Source organism: Corapipo altera, unplaced genomic scaffold, assembly GCF_003945725.1.
Source record: "Corapipo altera isolate COAL_440 unplaced genomic scaffold, ASM394572v1 201, whole genome shotgun sequence".
Classification (NCBI taxonomy): Eukaryota; Metazoa; Chordata; class Aves; order Passeriformes; family Pipridae; genus Corapipo; species Corapipo altera.
The window spans coordinates 1,620,936-1,638,642 of NW_020884940.1; the positions used below are offsets into that span (position 1 = coordinate 1,620,936).

Below are 17,707 nucleotides of genomic sequence, written 5' to 3' on the forward strand. Positions count from 1 at the left end.
CCACCCCGAACAAGGAGTTGAACTCGATGATCCTGGAGGTCTCCTCCAACCTCAGTGGTTCCTTCTGTCAGAATTAAAGTATATTTACAGAATGCTTTTTATTATCACAAAGGATCACCCAAAACAGCTTGCAAAGCACTTATGGGCCCCAGTGCCAAAACGCAGCCACCTTTAGTGTATAAAGTAGCACCAAAACCACTGAACACCCAGCTGAAAATTTGGAAATCTAAACAAAGAACAGCAGAGCTTTTCCTTAAGAGCAGACAGCAAAAAAGGAAGCCCAAACCCTTGTACTCTTCAGGTGAAAATACCTCCCAAACCCTTCTCTCAGATCACTGCTTACAGACATCACCCTTTCACACATAATACATACATAACACAGCTGCCTCAAAACACTCATCATCCAAAATTAACAAGCAGAATAACTCAAACCCCAATTTAATATATTCACCACCTGATAACTGCCCATCAGTTTAATTTCACAAAACCACACCACGGTTTTTAATCAAAGAGAGAGAAATGACAACAAGCACAGAGCAAGTTTATTCCTTTATTGATAAATGTTTCCCAAACTTTCCAAACTGGATTGTTCAATTAAACACAAACCCACAAAAATACTTCCAGCCTAAAATCCTCAACGTCCTCCTTAGAAGACACAAGGGGTAGCTCTGTTCTGACAAAGGAACCCCCATTCTGGTTTTGGAAACCTCGAGCTTCAGAGTTGGCTTTTTAAATAAGATCTTGAAGATTAATTTACAAAATGCAATATAACTATGTGATATGGATGCATGGCATTGAGATCGGCAGGACAGTGAAGGATCTTCAAACATCTTCAGCTGATGTCTAGGAAGGGGCTATTTGGCTTCTTTGTATCCTACAGGAAAAAGGGGAGACAATTTACTCACACACAGCATCCCTGCTCCAGGCTAGGGAACATTCCTGAACTACAAACCACGAGGACTGCAATATAATTTGGAAGGTATGGAGCTGTTCACAGTTGTCAGATGATCAGAAATTGCAATTCTCCACGAGAAACTCAAATTCTTTACTGAATCAGCCAGTGACCGGAGCCACTGAGAAATATACGGATGAAAATAAGAATCCCAATCATTCTTCACCAGCTCGAGTTGTGATGGGACTACAACAGCTTCACAAAAAGTTCTGGGGATGTCAATTCCAGACAATCCACAGGAAAATGGATCATCAAAAACCTTATTCAGAAGTTAAACGAGAGCCAGCTCCGAATACAGGTGACACCATTTGTGTGAACAAACCTGTGCCATGAAATGACATTCCCGACACCAGGCAGATGGTTTTCAGGGTAAGGAATGGGCACTAACAGCCTGTTTAGCCTCAAAGTCCCTAGAGCACCTTGTGTGTCTCCCATTTCCCACATCAGCAGTTCCACAGGACTCATCCCAAAGCTTTAGTCCTTCCTGGACATGTCAGCTGCAAGGAACACTTCAGGGACTTACACAACACCTTTCTGATGCTTCATTAAAATAAGGTATGTGAAGAACATTAAGTTTTACATAAGGATTCTGTTGGGAGAAACTACATTAGGAGGTTTTTGTTTGTTTATAAAGAGGGGACTAAAATCAGACAAGTGCTGGACACAGCCCTGCACGGGGCCTCCAGACTGGATTGGTCACCAACAATCATGTTTTATTCACTGATTCTGGAAGTTTCTAAGTGAAGCTGAGGACCGAGACACTCACCAGTCATCCTGGTTCAAGAGGTAGCAGCAACCACACCCACTTTCTGGGCAGCTTCTTTCTTGGCTTGGTGAGCCTGCAACACGGCCACGGCCTCCTCCACCTCGGGGAGACAAACCCAGTGAGACCTTCTCCCTCTGAGCCCCCCAGAGCCACCCCACCCAAGGGAACACACCCGGTTACCTTCGACCGGAGCGACTCCGGAGACTCCAGCATGTGCAGCAGCTCGGAGTTGTCAATCTCTAGCAGCATTCCTGTGATCTTCCCAGCGAGGCTGGGGTGCATAGCTTGGATCAGAGGGAACAAACGTTCTCCTGAGGGGAAGAGGAGTTCAGAGGAGTTTTGATTAAGAAGAGTAATTTTTGAGATCTGAGGGGGTTTCCAGATGGGAAGTCGTCTGTGAGCACTGGAGTTTCACTTACCCAGCATCTGTTTCTGCTCCTGGGGAGGGGCAGCAGCCAGCATGGAGGCTGTCAGTGGCTCCTGGCCCTGCACATGCACTGCAGGCTGAGGTGCCTATAAAGGACAGACATGAGGGTTCTGAAATAGGCAATAGGCTGATTCCTTCATATTTAGACCATACTAAGGCATTCCCTCCTAAAACACAATCTTTGTCAAGCCTACAGCACACTTAATTTCCAGAGAAGGACAGGTAAGGTGGCCTTGGTTCACAAACATGCTCCCTGCAAGTCCTGAGCTCAAAACCCCATAATGTCATACATGGGCACTGTAAACCTTACAAAAACAGGATCAGACATTGAGACATTGAGAAAGAGCAACATCCACACCTGCCTTTTTTACAATGCAGAGGGTTTGTGGGAGAGGCAAACTGTGCTTTCAGTGATACTCTGGTGAGGACTTGGCAAAGAGGAGAGAATAAATGGTTGCAAAATGGGAACAAAGAAGCAAGAAAAATATCCTTACAGGAGATCTGGGCAAAAAAGGGCTTGGGAGTACAAGACAGATAAACCAATCAGCATGCCCCTGGCAAAGGCACAACTGTCAGGTTTTTAAATTCCAAATTATGCCTGTCTGGGTTATTAAAAGTCACTTAAGTTTCTATAAAAACACTTTAGTTGCATGTGAAACCTGCTCCCTGAAGTAACTGCAGGGACTTCCCAGCCCAGCCCCTGGAGTTACCTGCAGAGGTTGGACACCTGGGTGTGGGCTGCGGACACTTGAGGCATATTTGTAAGGAGGGACAGCTCTGGGAGCAGGGGCAGCTACAGGTGGACGGGGAGCCAAATTCTGTGCTGCTGTGCCAACACCTGCAAAGGAAGGAGGACAGAGTGACAAACACCTGCAGCAACATGCAAGCAAGTTGGGATGTCTGGTACTAACTGCTGAATCCAAACCATGCTCTGCACAGTAATAATCCTTTAGAAACTAGTCTTCAAACTGTAACTTGCTACTTTATTAGTGGGCTATTCTCCCTAGGACTAATCCACAGATTCCACATGTTGTGTTTCTCAGCTATTCACTAGAATAAAATGAATTGGGATGCCCTACTCTCAAAGTAAAACCCATAACCTACAGAGACTTCTGTTGTTTTTTTGAGTGGTTAAGTGTTGCAGAGGTGTAGAGATGAGTCCCAAACCAGTGTAAAACAACCCATCTGGATTTCCACTGCTGTGCTGTAGCACCAACTGTCCCCCAGACCTGCACTGCACAGCGAGGAACAGGAAATAGTCAGGTGCTGGCTCTGCCCCTTGCTCCAGGTGACCTTTGGTTGTCCCATATCTGACAACCATCTTTGGAAGCGGAAGTCAAGTCTCCATAGCATGCTCCTCCTTCCCTCCAGGACAAGGAGGAATGGCCTGGGAGCAGACCCCTTACCAACTCGCTGGGCAGCAGCAGGGAGGCCACGGGAGGCCGGAGCATTGGCAGGGGCCAGATGGCGCAGGGCTGGCCGGGGTCCCGACTGGCGCATGGCATTGGGCATTCCCTGGAAGCCTGATGGAAAACACGGGGGGAAATCCTCAGAACAGAACCAACTGGCAAGCCAGAACAGTCAGCTACGGGGGTTGTGCGTGGAAAGGAAAGCGTGGGTTGTTCCCGTTGGGCAGTACAGCCACCAAAGGGTCATACAACCAAAAACAGCCTCTGGCACGCTCACCTTGAGGTCTTCCTCCTTGCTGCCAGCGTGGGTTGGGTCTCATCTGCGTCATTTGGTTGGGTGCATAGTAAGTGGGTCTGCTCTGAGCCTGAAGAAAGATCAGACGAGCTCAGAGGCAACATCTAAGTGAATCACAAACATTGTTTACAACATGTTTTGGCAGTGGTTGCCAGGACTCAACACTCAAGTCAGATTAAGAGAACAGGCAGCTGGCAAGTCACAGAATTAACCCCACTGACTGCGCCCCTTATTAGGAGTTATTTGCTTACAGACATAAGAAAGGCTCAATGAGATTAATGCTGCTGAACCAACAAACCTCTAAGACAGGTTAAAGAACCCACACTGGCTCAGCTCACCTGGGGCACAGCAGGCATGAAATAACCCCCAGCAGCAGGCTGGAACTGGTTAATGATTGTGTTGGCAGGCAAGGCTCTCATCCCAGCGATGCGCTGCATGTACTGGTTCGTGAGATGGGCCTTTCTCTCCTCCTTCCTCTGTGCCAGTGCCACATACAATGGCTTGGAGCCCACAATCCGCCCGTTCATCTCTGTCACAGCTTTCGTAGCTTCCTCTGGAGAGGAAAAGCAGACAAAGCCAAACCCTTTGCTCCGTCCATCTTCCAGCATCACCTGCAGTAAAGATCAATTGCTAGTGGAGGACCAGCACCACAACTTAGCCTAAGAATCCCTGGTTTTTTAGATTTCAGGCAGGTAGGACATAACTGTTGCAGAGGTGTAGAGGCAGGTACTCAATGGAGAGTCACTTGTCTGGATTTGCTCTGCTTTGCTGTCAGCACCATGTGTCCCCAGGCCCACACTGCGCAGTAAGGAATGGGAAAGATTTGGTGCAGCTCTAAATGTCATTTCCTGCTCACTGGGAGTCACTTAAACAGGCATGTTTGCCCCTTCCTGTCTCCCCTCTTGATAAGGGAATGAAGCTTTCAGTAAAATCCCACCAAGCCCCAAAGAAATCTGTTTATTTACTAGTCCAGATATTTTCAGAACCACTACAACCAGAAGATAAGAACTGCCCTTTAATCCCATGTCAGACAACAGTTCCTTCTTCAGGCTTTAAAATTCAAATACCCCTAAACCCAACAATACCTTGGCACTTGTTATTGACCCAAAAGGTGAGAACTCCTTCCTCAGTTTTTCATCATCTATAGTGTCATCTAGGTTTTTAATGTATAGGTTAACACCCTGGAAGGGAGAGAACAGTAAGACATTCATAATATTAAAGAAAATCTTAAGCACATGAACAGTTATCCATCTGCCAGAGCTGTAATTTATCTGAAAACTCTTAATTTAGCATCGTGTTCCTTTCATACCACCCAAAGCTGAAGGTGTGATAAATGTTGCAAAGGCGTAGAGACAAGTCCCACTGTGGTGAAAGGGAGCTTGTCTGGATTTCCTCTGCTTCCCTGTAGCATCGTGTGTCCCCAGTCCAGAACTGCACCTCAAGGAGCGGGGAAGTTTCAGATGCGACCTCTGACATGACCCAGTTCTGCCATAAGTTAGAGACAACAGTGCAGAGTTATGCTGCCTCTTCCCATCCCTCTGGGTTTCCCCATCTGACAGTCAAGGAGACTTCATGCCTGTTTTCTCATGTCCTCCTAAACGCTTTCACTGCCAAGATTATTAACCCTTTGACACCAAATACCATGGAGACACCTCTAAGTTTTAACTCCCAGGGTCTCTCACAGGACAATGACCACCTTGTCAACTCCTTTTGAGTCCAGCAATGGGCTGAAAATGGTGCTTAAAATCAGAGAAGGAACAGACTAATCACCTGGTACCGGCTGAGTCTCTCCTGTTTCAGCTGTTCAAACCTTCTCTTCAGCTCTGCCTGGCGCTCAGCCTTCTTCTGTGCTCGGCCCACAAACAGCATTTTCCCATTGATATCCTTCCCGTTCATTTCTTCCACCGCCTGCACAGAGGGTCCAAGAGGAAACTGTCAGCTGCTGAAGCAGGGCAGTACCTGATCCTGTAAGGAACAGGCCTGCCCAGAGCTCACGTTGTATCCTGCCTGTCAGTCAATAAATCAAAGTTTGCACGTTACCTTTGCACTGTTTCTGTGTGACAACAGGCTAATTAAAGACAAACTGAAGTTATCAAGACAGATCATGCTGACACAACACCACTGGGAATTTATCCCCACCCGTTCTTGCAAATAAGGCTAAATTTTAATGAGCACACTGCTTAGAGAAGACCATTTTTAAACCATGTTCTCACTGTAGAAACTGTCCCCCTCCTCAAGCCCTGCACTGTAGTATTTCTCCAGCAATTAACAGTCTTGATTATACCACTGCATGCTGTGGATCTGGGAAACTGGAGAAATGCCAAGTTACCCTTGAATGTCGAGCTAGTAAGGTGCAAAAGGTTTCTGAGTTCCCACATCTAGAAGCAGTTATGCCTGAGGCAGAATTTTCTTTTTTTTTTCAGAAACAGGCTCCCATGACAAACCAAGTTTTTCTTCTCTGAAGATACCCTACCTTGTTAGCTTCTTCATGCTTTTCAAAGCTTACAAAGCCAAAGCCTTTGGATTTTCCAGTGGGGTCTGTCATCACTTTAACACTCAGTGTTTTACCTGTTACCAAGGGACAGGGTTAGTAAAATATCATAGATCTATTTCAAGACTATTAAGCTTCATAAAATAACCCCAGCCCTCAGACTCTGCCGCCTGCCCAACATTTGGCACAACTACTCACACACCTCAGCCTTAAAGTGACCCAGGTAGAGCTACACAGATGGTAGCAGCACTCAAACTACCACAGTTCATGGAATTCAGTCTCATTAAAAGTATTTCTGTATTTACCATATTTGCCAAAGAGCTCCTTTAGCCTTTCATCATCCATGTCATCCCCAAAGTTTTTAATATAAACATTGGTGAATTCTTTTGCCTTGGCTCCCAACTCAGCCTCCCGCTCCTTACGAGACTTGAATCTCCCAACAAATCTGCAAGAAAGAATGAAAATCCCAGTAAACAGATTGTCTTCAAGAGTGGAAGAACAATGTGTGACTTGCAGCGAGGCAAAAAAATGAGTGTGTAGTAGGAGCTGGGAATGGGGACAAGAAAGGGTGACAGCAGAGGACAACAAACAGGCCACAGACCAACCAGAAAAATCACCTGTCCTATGGTCAGCCAAGGACGCCCACCCAGCTCTGCACCTCTGTCCTGTCCATAGAACCCACCCCGCCCGCTAGCAGAGAGGTGGCAAATCAAGGCTTGGTCAGGGAAACCCACCAGTCCTGGAATGGAGGGGTAGCAGGCCATGGCTTGGGCAGGGTCACTCACCAGCCCTGTAGTGGAGAGGTAGCAGGCCAAGGCTTGGGCCAGGAGAACCAGTGCCTTGTGTGTCCCTGTTAATACCGAGATGCCTCCCGGAGCATGTGAGCGCTGCTGCTGCCGGCTGTGACACTCACACTTTGCGGTCGTTGAGCAGCATGCCGTTCATCTTCTCGATGGCTCTATCTGCAGCATCCTGGGTCTCAAAGTGCACAAAAGCGTAGCCCTTAGAGCCATTCTCATCACACACCACCTGCAACACGGGCAAGGAAAACAAAATGTCAGCCCTCTGGACGTGGTGTCACATTGCTGATGGACAGGAGGCTGAACGTGAGCCAGCGGTGTGCCCAGGTGGCCAAGAAGGCCAATGGCATCCTGGCCTGCATCAAGAACAGTGTGGCCAGCAGGAGCAGGGAAGTGATCCTTCCCCTGTACTCTGCATTGGTGAGGCCACACCTTGAGTATTGTGTTCAGCTCTGGGCCCCTCAGTTCAGGAAGGATATTGAGGGGCTGGAGCGGGTCCAGAGAAGAGCAACGAGGCTGGTGAAGGGACTGGAGCACAAGTCCTATGAGGAGAGGCTGAGGGAGCTGGGGTTGTTCAGTCTGGAGAAGAGAAGGCTTAGAGGCGACCTCATCACTCTCTTCAACTACCTGAAGGGAGGTTATAGCCAGGTGGGGGTTGGTCTCTCCTCCCAGGCACTCAGCAATAGGACAAGGGGACATGGGCTCAAGCTCTGCCAGGGGAGGTTTAGGTTGGATGTTAGGAAGAAATTCTTTACAGAGAGGGTTATCAGGCATTGGAACGGCCTACCCAGAGAGGTGGTGGATTCACCATCCCTGGAGGTTTTTAAAAAGAGATTGGACGTGGCCCTTAGTGCCATGATACAGTAATTGGAGTTGGATCAGGGGTTGGACTTGATGATCTTGGAGGTCTTTTCCAACCCAATCTATTCTATGATTCACACGAAAATATCTTACTGCCCGGGGCACGACAGTGTCTGTGCTACAGACTTCACGACCAGATCTGACACAGCTTCAGCAATGCCCCAGCTTTTGGCTGACTCTGCCTTTCAGACTCTGCTCCTCACCCGCTGAAAGGTGCCCCTTCCACTTCCTACACTGAACTCTCTGATCCTGGCCCCGCCACAGCAGAATTGGACAAAGTTACCACATCTCTCACCTTGCAGGACAAAATGTTTCCAAACGCTGAGAATGTGTCATAAAGTGCCTTGTTATCAATGGATTTGTCCAGATTCTTAATGAAGACATTCCCAACCCCTGACTTCCTCAAGGAAGGGTCCCTCTGAGACCACATGATGCGAATGGGCTTTCCTTTGATCACATCAAAATTCATGGTATCTAGAGCTCGCTCGGCTGCAAGAGAAGCCAAGAACAGATTTATGTGGTTGGTTAAAGAATAAAAAGGTTTCCATCAGGTGGGTGATCATTTCCTCTGAATTTTACCCACCTCATGGAGACATTTGGGCTATTATCACATTTAATTCAATGTTTCAAAGGAGATCTTGCAGCACAGTCACTAGACATGTTAAGTATATAAAAGGTTTCACAGACTATTTAAATTTACATTATAGCAATATTTTAACCAGCACAGTAGAATGGATGTCAAAGAGCCTGGGGTCTATTAGCTCTACTCATAATTATTATAAAGGTAAATTGCTCCACCAAAAGGAGGAAAGGAAATTCAGGAAACCCTGTTAAAAAATGGAATTGATAAAAGTGACTGTTTGGCTGTTTTTCTTTTCATGAAACTCATATCTACCCGTACTCATTTCTATTCAGAGAAAGGATCATCTCCCTGTCAGGTCAGGGGAAATGTGCACGAACACGTGGCTGGCAGGGAGGACAACATGAGTCAGCTTTTACAACTTCTGTGGCCAAAAAATGATTCCCAAGTTGCTCCAGCTAAAGATGACAGCAAGAGTTGACAAAATTCTGGGGAAAAAAGTCCAAATACCCGATCTGATTAAAGGGAAGTGTTTATCTAAACTCTCAAAGCCCAGCACTGTCATTCTAACCTACACTGAAACCCCCCTCCATGGTGCTATTTCTGCTGCCTACTGGTATATTAAAAGGATCATTACGTACACACATCAGGATCTTGTTCATAAAATTGAGATGCTTGGATTGTTCTGGGCCAGAAAACACTCCCAGCATGGAGTGAGCCAAGAAAAAGAAAGACTCTTAATTCCCAGCATGAAGCAGAGAAAGAGATGGAAAGACATGCATTAAAATCAAGGAATATTAACAGGGCAGAACCAAGGTTTTCCAAATTTGTTTGGCTCAGTTCTTCCAGGCCACCTTCACCCTATAACACTTGCTGATTAAATTTTAGGAGCAGAAAATTCAATTCAAGCAGCTTCTTTCCTCTGCTTGTGCAGAGTAACTACTTAGCATGTCCCAAAATTACCTCTAGGAATTCCAATGGGACACTGCCTACCAAAGCCTCCTGCACTTCCTTCCCCCTTCAACTACTGCATGGAAATCTCTCAGAATTTTTAATGTGCTTTGAAATGGTTTTTTGTTGTTGTTGTTGTTGCTTCTTAAATTGAAGTGGGGCCATCACTGTTTCCCCCAGTCCTTCACACATAAATCCAGCTGGAAACAAGCTCTGCTGGACTTCATCCCTGAAGGAGCCAGCCTTGAAAAACAATAATAATTTAAGGATTCTACCAGCTCTGTTTAGTCAAAGGTGTTAAGTGCAATTAACTGCCATGCTAAAATGATTTCTCAGCTGCTGCTCCAAGCCCATGCAACCGAGGTTCTTCCTGCAGTCCATTCCTAGTAGGCAGTTTAGCAGCCGACCTGGTCCAGCTTGTCAAATTTGGCAGTGTTTATTTATAGCAGGCAGAGGTCCTGCAGAAGTATGTGTTGGCAAGGACACAAACTGGTTGTATATACCATTTGCAGCAGAAACAGGCTCCTGCTGAAAGGTGACAAGCAGATGCAGCAGTGGCATGTAACCAGAGGGAACTGTGAAGGCTCCACAGAGCCAAGAGAGAGGAGTGAGGAACTTACTCCCAGTCCTTTCAAGCTTCCTAAGCATATACTTAAGCAGATACTATTGCACTGCTCTTTCAGTAGGCTGCTACTGTTCCACTCTATCATTACACTCCTCTTAAATTCGCTCAGACACTTGTTGTGAGCAGTGAAAGCCCTACATGGACTGAGGGAGGTGTGCCATACCCACAGGTGGAAATGCAATCCCCATCCCACCAGGACCTCAGAAAACCTGTAAAGGATCAGCAGGACTTCTGTGAGTGACTCACATTAAGCACATCTGATTCATTTCCTTAATCTGAGCAAACACCTTCTCCTTTTCTTCTATTTAAGACACAAAGCTTCAGTTATTTCAGTTCCTGTATCTGTTTCTCTCCCACTGGTTCCTGTCATCCTTCCAGCAGACTCAAATGCAACTCATACAGAACATTATACACACTCTTAACCCCTTCCAGGCTTCCTTTTCATTCCTCTTCCATGGCCTTCTGGATAGGGGAAGCATATGAACACTCACTGCAGTTTGCCTCAGGCCTCTAAGTAATTAACCTCCCTTACAGGCTCCCAAAGCTAACACAATGCTGGAATTAGTGACTGTGGTTGAGCAGCAAGAAGACAGATAACCACACACAAGATTCATCCAGGAGAAACCCTACACAAGTTTTATTCTAAAACACAGATGCTCTGCAAACCCCAGGGCTCTCACTTGGGTCACCAAGCAAAAAAGGCTGACAACACGAGCACACAGCACAGATTTAACCAGTTATTTTTTAAAAAAGTGAGGGTGCACACAGAACACACTTAAATCCCTCAGTCACTGAAATTACAACAAAATGATGCTGCAATGAAGCACTATGTCAGTCCCCACACTTCCCTTTTAACTTCACACTTGCATTTACACTACACAGGTCTTCCTTTACACTGTCTTTTCAAGGAAGAGAAGAGTGAAAAAGTTTCTCTGTACTCTTCTACACCTTGCTTCTTTAGAGACTCTTATCTATTCCCAGCTCTGGGTTCCCTCTTGGCTTGGGAAGCATTCTGTTTTCTCTGCTTTCAGAACATCTTATCTCTGCAGCCATATTAAAGTTTCTCTGCTTCATTGCCTGAGTTGTCATGTCATGACTGTCAATGTTAGGAAACCCTGGAATGGAACTGAATTGCACGAGGAACACATGAAAAGGGAAATTCAGCTTTTCTTTCAAATTAAATGAGTTTGTTTTCTTTCCCTTCTTCACAGTCAGAAGGAATAAATATTAAAAACCACAGCTGAGCCTGAACTTTGAAGTGTTTCCTTACTCTGCCTATCACAGTAAGACAGGCTCAGTATCCAGCATTCCCTGGTTACTACAGCAAAGAACTGCCATCAAAAACAGCAGAGCTCATTTTCCCTAAAAATAACCTCTCTGCAGCAGACTGACAGTTAGACAAAGCATGTCCAGAAAGCAGCTCCTTCCAGGGTCAAGCATCACTCCACCACCTAACAAAAATGTAAAGAAGAACACAAGTTTTGACCCAGTTTGGACACAGGAACTGTGGGAGTGCAGAGCATCTCAGGATGTGACAGCGTGAGCTCCTCGTGGCTCACGGAATGGGGAAGAGTTCTGGTTACTTGACTTGCTCTGTGGCCACCAGGACAGTCCTACTCACCACACAAAATGAGTTAAAACACCCTCCTCTTCAGGTTTACAAAGCACTCATCCTTCCACAAAAGGTGCCAGGGACATATAAAACTATCACCCTCTTTTAACACCTACTGCCACTTCAAACATACAATGTGTCCCTAAGAACTCTAAAAGTTTGCAGAGCACAAAGCTTCCCGATTAAGAGTTATTTTGTAGCACCTCCTCTTACTCACAAATCAAACCAGATCCCTACAGTGCTCCAGAACACCTCCCATGTTTTCACAGATTTAGTGCAATGAAGTCCAAGTGCATTTCTGATTATGCATTCCTGGAAGACAACACAGACCCCTCCTCCCCTCAGGAAGCCTCATTCAGGCAGGACTTTGTGCTGCCACCTTAAAACCATTCCCAATTTCTGCATTTCACAATAAAAACTATATTCTTCGCATTCCAGTGTGTTTTGGAAGGGCTGTTTCATGTTCTGCTGCATTACATGTAGCACAGCAGCTGGTTTTTTTTTATTTAAGCAGTTTGCCAGACAGAAGAAACTGGGGGCATTTCAGAGGAGTTTTCAGCAGGGTAGGAGGAGTTTGACTATTTCTCTGTCCCGATATTAACTCAATGATTAGGTTTAAATCACTTGACCTTCTGGGACCTATTAGTAACAAGACACCACTTACTTGGTTTAAGTATCACTTCAAGTGCAGGAGCTTCCTAAAATGTCTGCTGCCTCACCGGGAGCCCAGAATGGTGCAACCTCCCTCTAAATTCCTGCCTATTTATTACCATAAAAGATTACCTTGGAATATACTGCAAAGCCACCTATTTGTATGAGCTGCAGAACTTTTCTCCTAAAGCAAGGAAGTGTGCCCAGCCACTCTTCCCTTTTTACATCATCACTCCACGTGTTAAACAGCTTTGCAATACACATTAGGAGAACTTTATCTGTATTTTTGCACCCCCATCTCCCCAGCATTTACCTCATCCAAGCTTGGAGTTCTTAGCTTTATTTCTGCCACTTGTTTTTATTTCTCTTACCCTGCAAACTGAGATTATAGCCCAGGCAAAGGCAGGTGAGCTGGGATAACTGTACCTTTGCTTTTTCAGCACATGAATGTACCAGAGTGGGTCAATAGGAGGGACTCAGAGCAGACAGGTTCATCAGAGCAGGACAGGACCACACATACGGGGCTCTCAGGTTCTTTCCTCCTCACTGAGAAGTTTTAAAACACATAAATGCACTGCTTAGTCTGCACAAAAAGCATTTCTGAGAGTTTTTATCAGCCTGGCAAGAGAAAGGATCAAAAGTGCTCAATCAGATCAGTCCATATCCCAAGAAAGAGCATGTAGAAGTTACTCTGACCAGGGAGAAGATGAAAGAAAGCTCTGTAAAAATGTAAAGCAGGAAAACCTACTGCAGGCTAAAGGAAACTTTACTTGCTGCTCAAGTCTGTGCTATTGTGAACTGATTCTGAATTCAAGGGAAAAGTCCATTCTCAGCTATCCTTTGGATGTCTCTGTCACATTTAGGTGCTGCTAAACCGCAGCACAGAGCAGTAAACTTGCACTAGTCAGCAAGCAAAGCTCTGAAAACTAGGGCAGAAAACGCTGACCCATTTTCCTTCCAGAAAAGACATGTTCTGAAATGACCTCTCCTGTCCCATCTTTCACATGCTGCTTCAGCTCTGGAATACCTACTTGTTAGGAAACAAACTGAAGTGTGGAAAAAAAGAAGAGTCTGGCAAGGGCAAATTAACTTGGCTTCTGCATGTGAGACAACCTGGTTTCCCATGGATTGAACAATGCATTTTCTCTCCATTTAAAGCAGGAACACCACTTCCCACACTGGGAGACATTCAGCTGCTTGCACAAACACAGGAGTTTACCAGATCTCCCAAGTATTACACTGGAGTGAGTAGAACAGCTAGAAGATAAGTATTAACTGCGTATTCAACCAGGGCTGGCTACTCTGAGCTTTTTCTGCTAGGACTAACTGCACAAATACCCACAGAAACAGCCCAAAACTACACCAGAATGAAGGGGAACACAGTGAGGATTATTTTTTTATGTGAGGCACCAACACACACCTCCAAAATTTAATACCAGTGCAAGAAATAGATCTATCAGAAATGCTACTAAGATGTGCATTTTTGTAGACATTTTTGTAGAAAGGGATTACTCACCCCCATACTGCGTTTTGATAGGCATCTACCTTGGCAACACACACCACAAGCAGTGTGAGTTAGTGGGGGAAAAACGAACAAAAAAGTTGCAGATGTGGCTGTAACTGTCACTTACCGTCTGCTGGCTGCTGGAAGTTGACATAGGCATAGCCGAGGGACCGGCGGGTGATCATGTCCCTGCAGACCCGAATGGAGAGCACGGGACCAGCGGGGCTGAACTTCTCATAGAGCATGGCCTCGGTGATATCGGGGTGCAGGTCCCCCACGTACAGCGATGCCATCGGGTAACTGCTGGCTGCCGTGTTCATCTTCCCCTCACCGCTCGCTCCCACTGTCGACTAAGCAGTTTTTTGTGTTTTGGGTTTTTTTTTTTTTTTTTTTTGTTTGTTTTTTTTTTTTTTCCCCCCTCTCGGGGTTTCTATAAATCAAGCTTCTTATAAATATTTAATTTCGGGGCAACACTCAAAAGTCTCGTTTAAAAGCCTGCCTAAGCTGGGGCCTGCAGACACAGCGTGGGGAACAGGGGTGGGTGTAACGGGAGGGGGGGCACTAGCACAAAGAGGGTTGGACAAGCCTGAAAATAAAAAAAAAAACCCAAACCACCCTAAAGTTCAGCCTCCTGGAGCAGCAGGGGTCGGATACGACGCCAAAATTGATACGACACCAAAATTCATACGCCGGCTGCCGAGCGCTTTTCCCGTCAGCTCTGAGGCAAAAAAAAAAAAAACCTCCTCAAGGTCCTAAAAACCACAAGGTCCTAAAAAACCCGCGTGCCTTATTTTTTTTTTTTTCCGCTTTGGATTTAGCCCAAATCCTGCAGAGCGGCGGCCGCTTGATTTTCTGAAGGGGGGGGGGGGAAGAAAAAAAAAAGAAAAAGCAAAATAAATCTCTGACACGTATTTACATTAACATTTCTTTTAAAATCAGGCGTTCCCTGGTATATATTCTACAGAGGCTTATATTTTATAGATATCACAAATATATATATATATATTTATGTGGCTGTGGCGATGTCCCACACGCGGCGGCGGCGGCCTGAGGGCGGGCGGGCGGGAAGGAGCGGCCGCGCTCTCCGCTCGCTCACCACACCACCCCCCCCCCCCCCCCCGCGCTCCCCCCCTGCCCCTGAGACGCTGGTACCGGGCGCGACACCGACTCACCCGGCGGGCGGAGAGGCGGCGGCGGCGGCGGGCGGCCCTTTATAGCCGCCGTGGCGGCGCGTGTGGGCCGCGGAGCCGCGGAGAGGAGGCGGCCCGGGCCCGGCGGGCAGAGCCCCGTGTTCGTCCCCGCCGCCGCCGCAGCGCCCCCAAGGGGCGGGAGGACCCGCCCGGCCCTGAGGGGGCGCCGCCATTTTGGGGTCGCCACGGGGCGACTCCACCCACATCCCCCCCCCTTCCCGTTGAAATTGACGTGATTTTCCTAATAACTCCTCTAAATAATTAATCAATCGATCATAAGCCGGCGTGATTTTCCGCCGTTTGTAATGAGCTGGCTGTTGCGGCGACTGAAAGGGGATACGTCATGATGGTGTGCTGAAAAGTAAAAAAATTAAGAAGGTCGCCAACCTACGCGGCCGCAGTTTGAATTAGTTCTGGGGACTGCTACACTCTAGAGAGGTTAAATCAATAGAAAACTGTCTAAGTGAAAGTACTCCAAGTCTAATCTTCAACCAAAGATGGATAATGAATGCTGTAACAATAAGATCTGAAAATACACTCTAGGAAGCTAAATCAATCAAAGGTTGTTTAAGTAAAAGTTTAAGTTGTCTTTAACTGAAGATTGATGTTGGAGTCTCGTAGCAATAAAATACAAAACTATTCCAAAGGTTGATTAAGTGAAAGAAGTCTAAGTTATCTTTAACTAAAGATTAATGTTGATGCTTTGTAAGGATTAAATGACTGACTGTCAAGAAGGGGCTTGAGGTGTTAAAAGTGTATAAAAGCTCACAAAATCCTTGTTTCAGTGGGGTGTTTATGGAGGAGCCATCCTGACATTACCCTGCCCATGTATTAAAGGAATGCTGGCCTAACGGTATCATGCTGCTGATTTTAATTTCTTTGAATCACAACACAGGGAAAATCAGTGGAAAAAAACCTGCTGAAAATTACCAAAACCAACCTCGATGGGCGTCAATAAACAAAGCCTGGGGGAGGGAGGTATTGCTGAAACTGGACGCAAGGGATGCAGAATTTATAGGCTACAAGGACGTTTTTGCAGAAGCCAGAGATAAAGAAGAAACTAACAAAGATAATTTCAGTGATGGTGCTGAAACCCTCTCTGTCTGGGAAAAAGAGAATAAAAAGTCTGAAAATGTGGACTTAATGACATAAGAAGCGAGAGAATCAATAACCAGTAGAAGATAGAATACTGATTAACAAAGAGAATTATGTAATTTATAGCCAATGAACATTAATTTCTTTGTTTGCCAAAATGTATCAATAGTGAAAAGTTTTGAAAGTGCATGTTTGGGGAGCGACCCCACACTCACCCAGTGCTGTGAATAAAGTAATGTCTGCTTTCTAATACTAAAAATAGTGTTAGAGTTTGATTTATCCTGACGTTTTCAGTAACATCCTCAGGGACACGGTGGCCCACAGTGCCCCAGGGATGCTCAGCCATGGCCCTGGCACAGCCTCCTTGTGTGCCCCAGGGCAAACATTTCTCTAGGGACAAGACTGTTCATAAGACTGTGTAGTGACAGGACGAGGGGAATGGGTTTAAATTGAAAGAGGGTAGGCTTGGATTAGAGATCAGGAAAAAATTCTTCCTCTGGGATCATTTTTCTCGCTGCTCCAAGCTCTGGTTTTGGAGGTGTAGTGGTGGTGGGATGAGGAGTGGCCGTGGCTGGAGCTGTCCCCACAACATCCTTGTCTTCAGGGCATAATTTTTCCTCAAATAAGTGCGAGTTCCTGTGGCAGCCCTGGCTCTGCGCCAGCTCACATCACGGGCTGCCCTGGAGAGGGACCAAGGGTCCTCCATGTCTCCCTGTGGTAGTGAGCTGTCAGTCCCTCTTCCCAGGGTGAGGGTTGAACAACTCCAAATGCAGAAGAAAGCCTCTGGAATAAGAGAGAGGATTCACCCCCCTCCGCTGTCCCATGGCTTCACGCTCACGAGATTCAGCTCCGGGGAGACCCATAATTATCTATTTCCAGCATCTTCAGCGAAGCGTGAGGACACGGCAGCGCAGGATTCAGTGATTCATCAGTGACCTTCAGGCTCCATGGACGTCCTGTTCAGGGGGAAGTAAGGTAGTCTACAAAGGCTGGTAGCTGGGCATTGTGACTTTTAAATTCTGCATTAAATTACCTTTAATTTGCTTTAAAAGTGGGATATGATGTTATCATAAAAAAGGGATATGATACCTATCCCTTCATTACAGTGGAAAAATGGAGCGTAGCAGAATAAAAGATAACACTAGCAAGGTAAATTGTAATACTTTGCACTATTTTCAGTCTGGATTGTTTTCTAAAGACACAAGTCATCCTCCTCCCGAGATCATCATCCTCACGACAACTGATGGTGCTGGGAGGCTGTGCTGGTGGGATCGTGCCTGGGGCCTGTCACTGTTTTGTGCTCGGTTCTCCACAGCCGGCATCTCCTCTGCTTGGAAACCACGGACTGAGACAGGAGTCTTCTGTGGAAGGGTTCGGCTCCTGCTTTGACAGCTAAAGTCAAAACACAGCAGATCTCGAAGAACATGTTTCCACATAAAATGCCCTTTGGCTGCAGCAGCCGCTGTGGCTACGCTGTGAATGGCTTTGATTTGAAACA

The 17,707-nt window shown here is 46.2% G+C and overlaps 1 protein-coding gene and 3 non-coding genes across 5 annotated transcripts; all 4 read right to left on the reverse strand.

Moving 5' to 3' along the window:
• Window positions 1-530: 530 nt before the first annotated feature.
• PABPC4 (poly(A) binding protein cytoplasmic 4) lies at window positions 531-14,754 on the reverse strand. Of its 2 annotated transcripts, XM_027661277.1 has the most exons (16): window positions 14,540-14,754; window positions 14,052-14,274; window positions 8,297-8,490; window positions 7,254-7,369; window positions 6,646-6,785; window positions 6,323-6,417; window positions 5,620-5,757; window positions 4,935-5,030; window positions 4,188-4,460; window positions 3,832-3,919; window positions 3,552-3,668; window positions 2,856-2,983; window positions 2,138-2,231; window positions 1,899-2,029; window positions 1,719-1,818; window positions 531-874 (listed from the first exon to the last, which is right to left on the reverse strand). In XM_027661277.1, exons 2-15 carry the CDS (start codon window positions 14,242-14,244, stop codon window positions 1,732-1,734), a joined length of 1,890 nt encoding a protein of 629 aa, XP_027517078.1. In that variant the 5' UTR covers window positions 14,245-14,274; window positions 14,540-14,754; the 3' UTR covers window positions 531-874; window positions 1,719-1,731. The 2 variants fall into 2 exon arrangements, with proteins under 2 accessions (XP_027517078.1, XP_027517077.1); XM_027661276.1 differs by having other exon boundaries at window positions 14,052-14,754.
• LOC113955701 lies at window positions 3,279-3,412 on the reverse strand. Its single transcript, XR_003530627.1, has one exon. It is a non-coding gene; the product is annotated as a small nucleolar RNA SNORA55 (small nucleolar RNA).
• Window positions 4,551-4,679, reverse strand: LOC113955696. Its single transcript, XR_003530622.1, has one exon. It is a non-coding gene; the product is annotated as a small nucleolar RNA SNORA55 (small nucleolar RNA).
• LOC113955702 lies at window positions 5,181-5,313 on the reverse strand. Its single transcript, XR_003530628.1, has one exon. It is a non-coding gene; the product is annotated as a small nucleolar RNA SNORA55 (small nucleolar RNA).
• Window positions 14,755-17,707: the final 2,953 nt, after the last annotated feature.

Bases quoted from the DNA above. Each gene is read 5' to 3' on its own strand.
- PABPC4 (XM_027661277.1), bottom strand. From the start codon at position 14,244: ATGAACACGGCAGCCAGCAGTTACCCGATGGCATCGCTGTACGTGGGG. The intron at 6,786-7,253 runs GTGAGTGTCACA...TCTTTCTTGCAG, and splicing joins CTGCTCAACGACCGCAAAGT to ATTTGTTGGGAGATTCAAGT. The intron at 4,461-4,934 runs GTATTGTTGGGT...TCTTTACTGCAG, and splicing joins GGTCAATAACAAGTGCCAAG to GTGATGCTGGAAGATGGACG.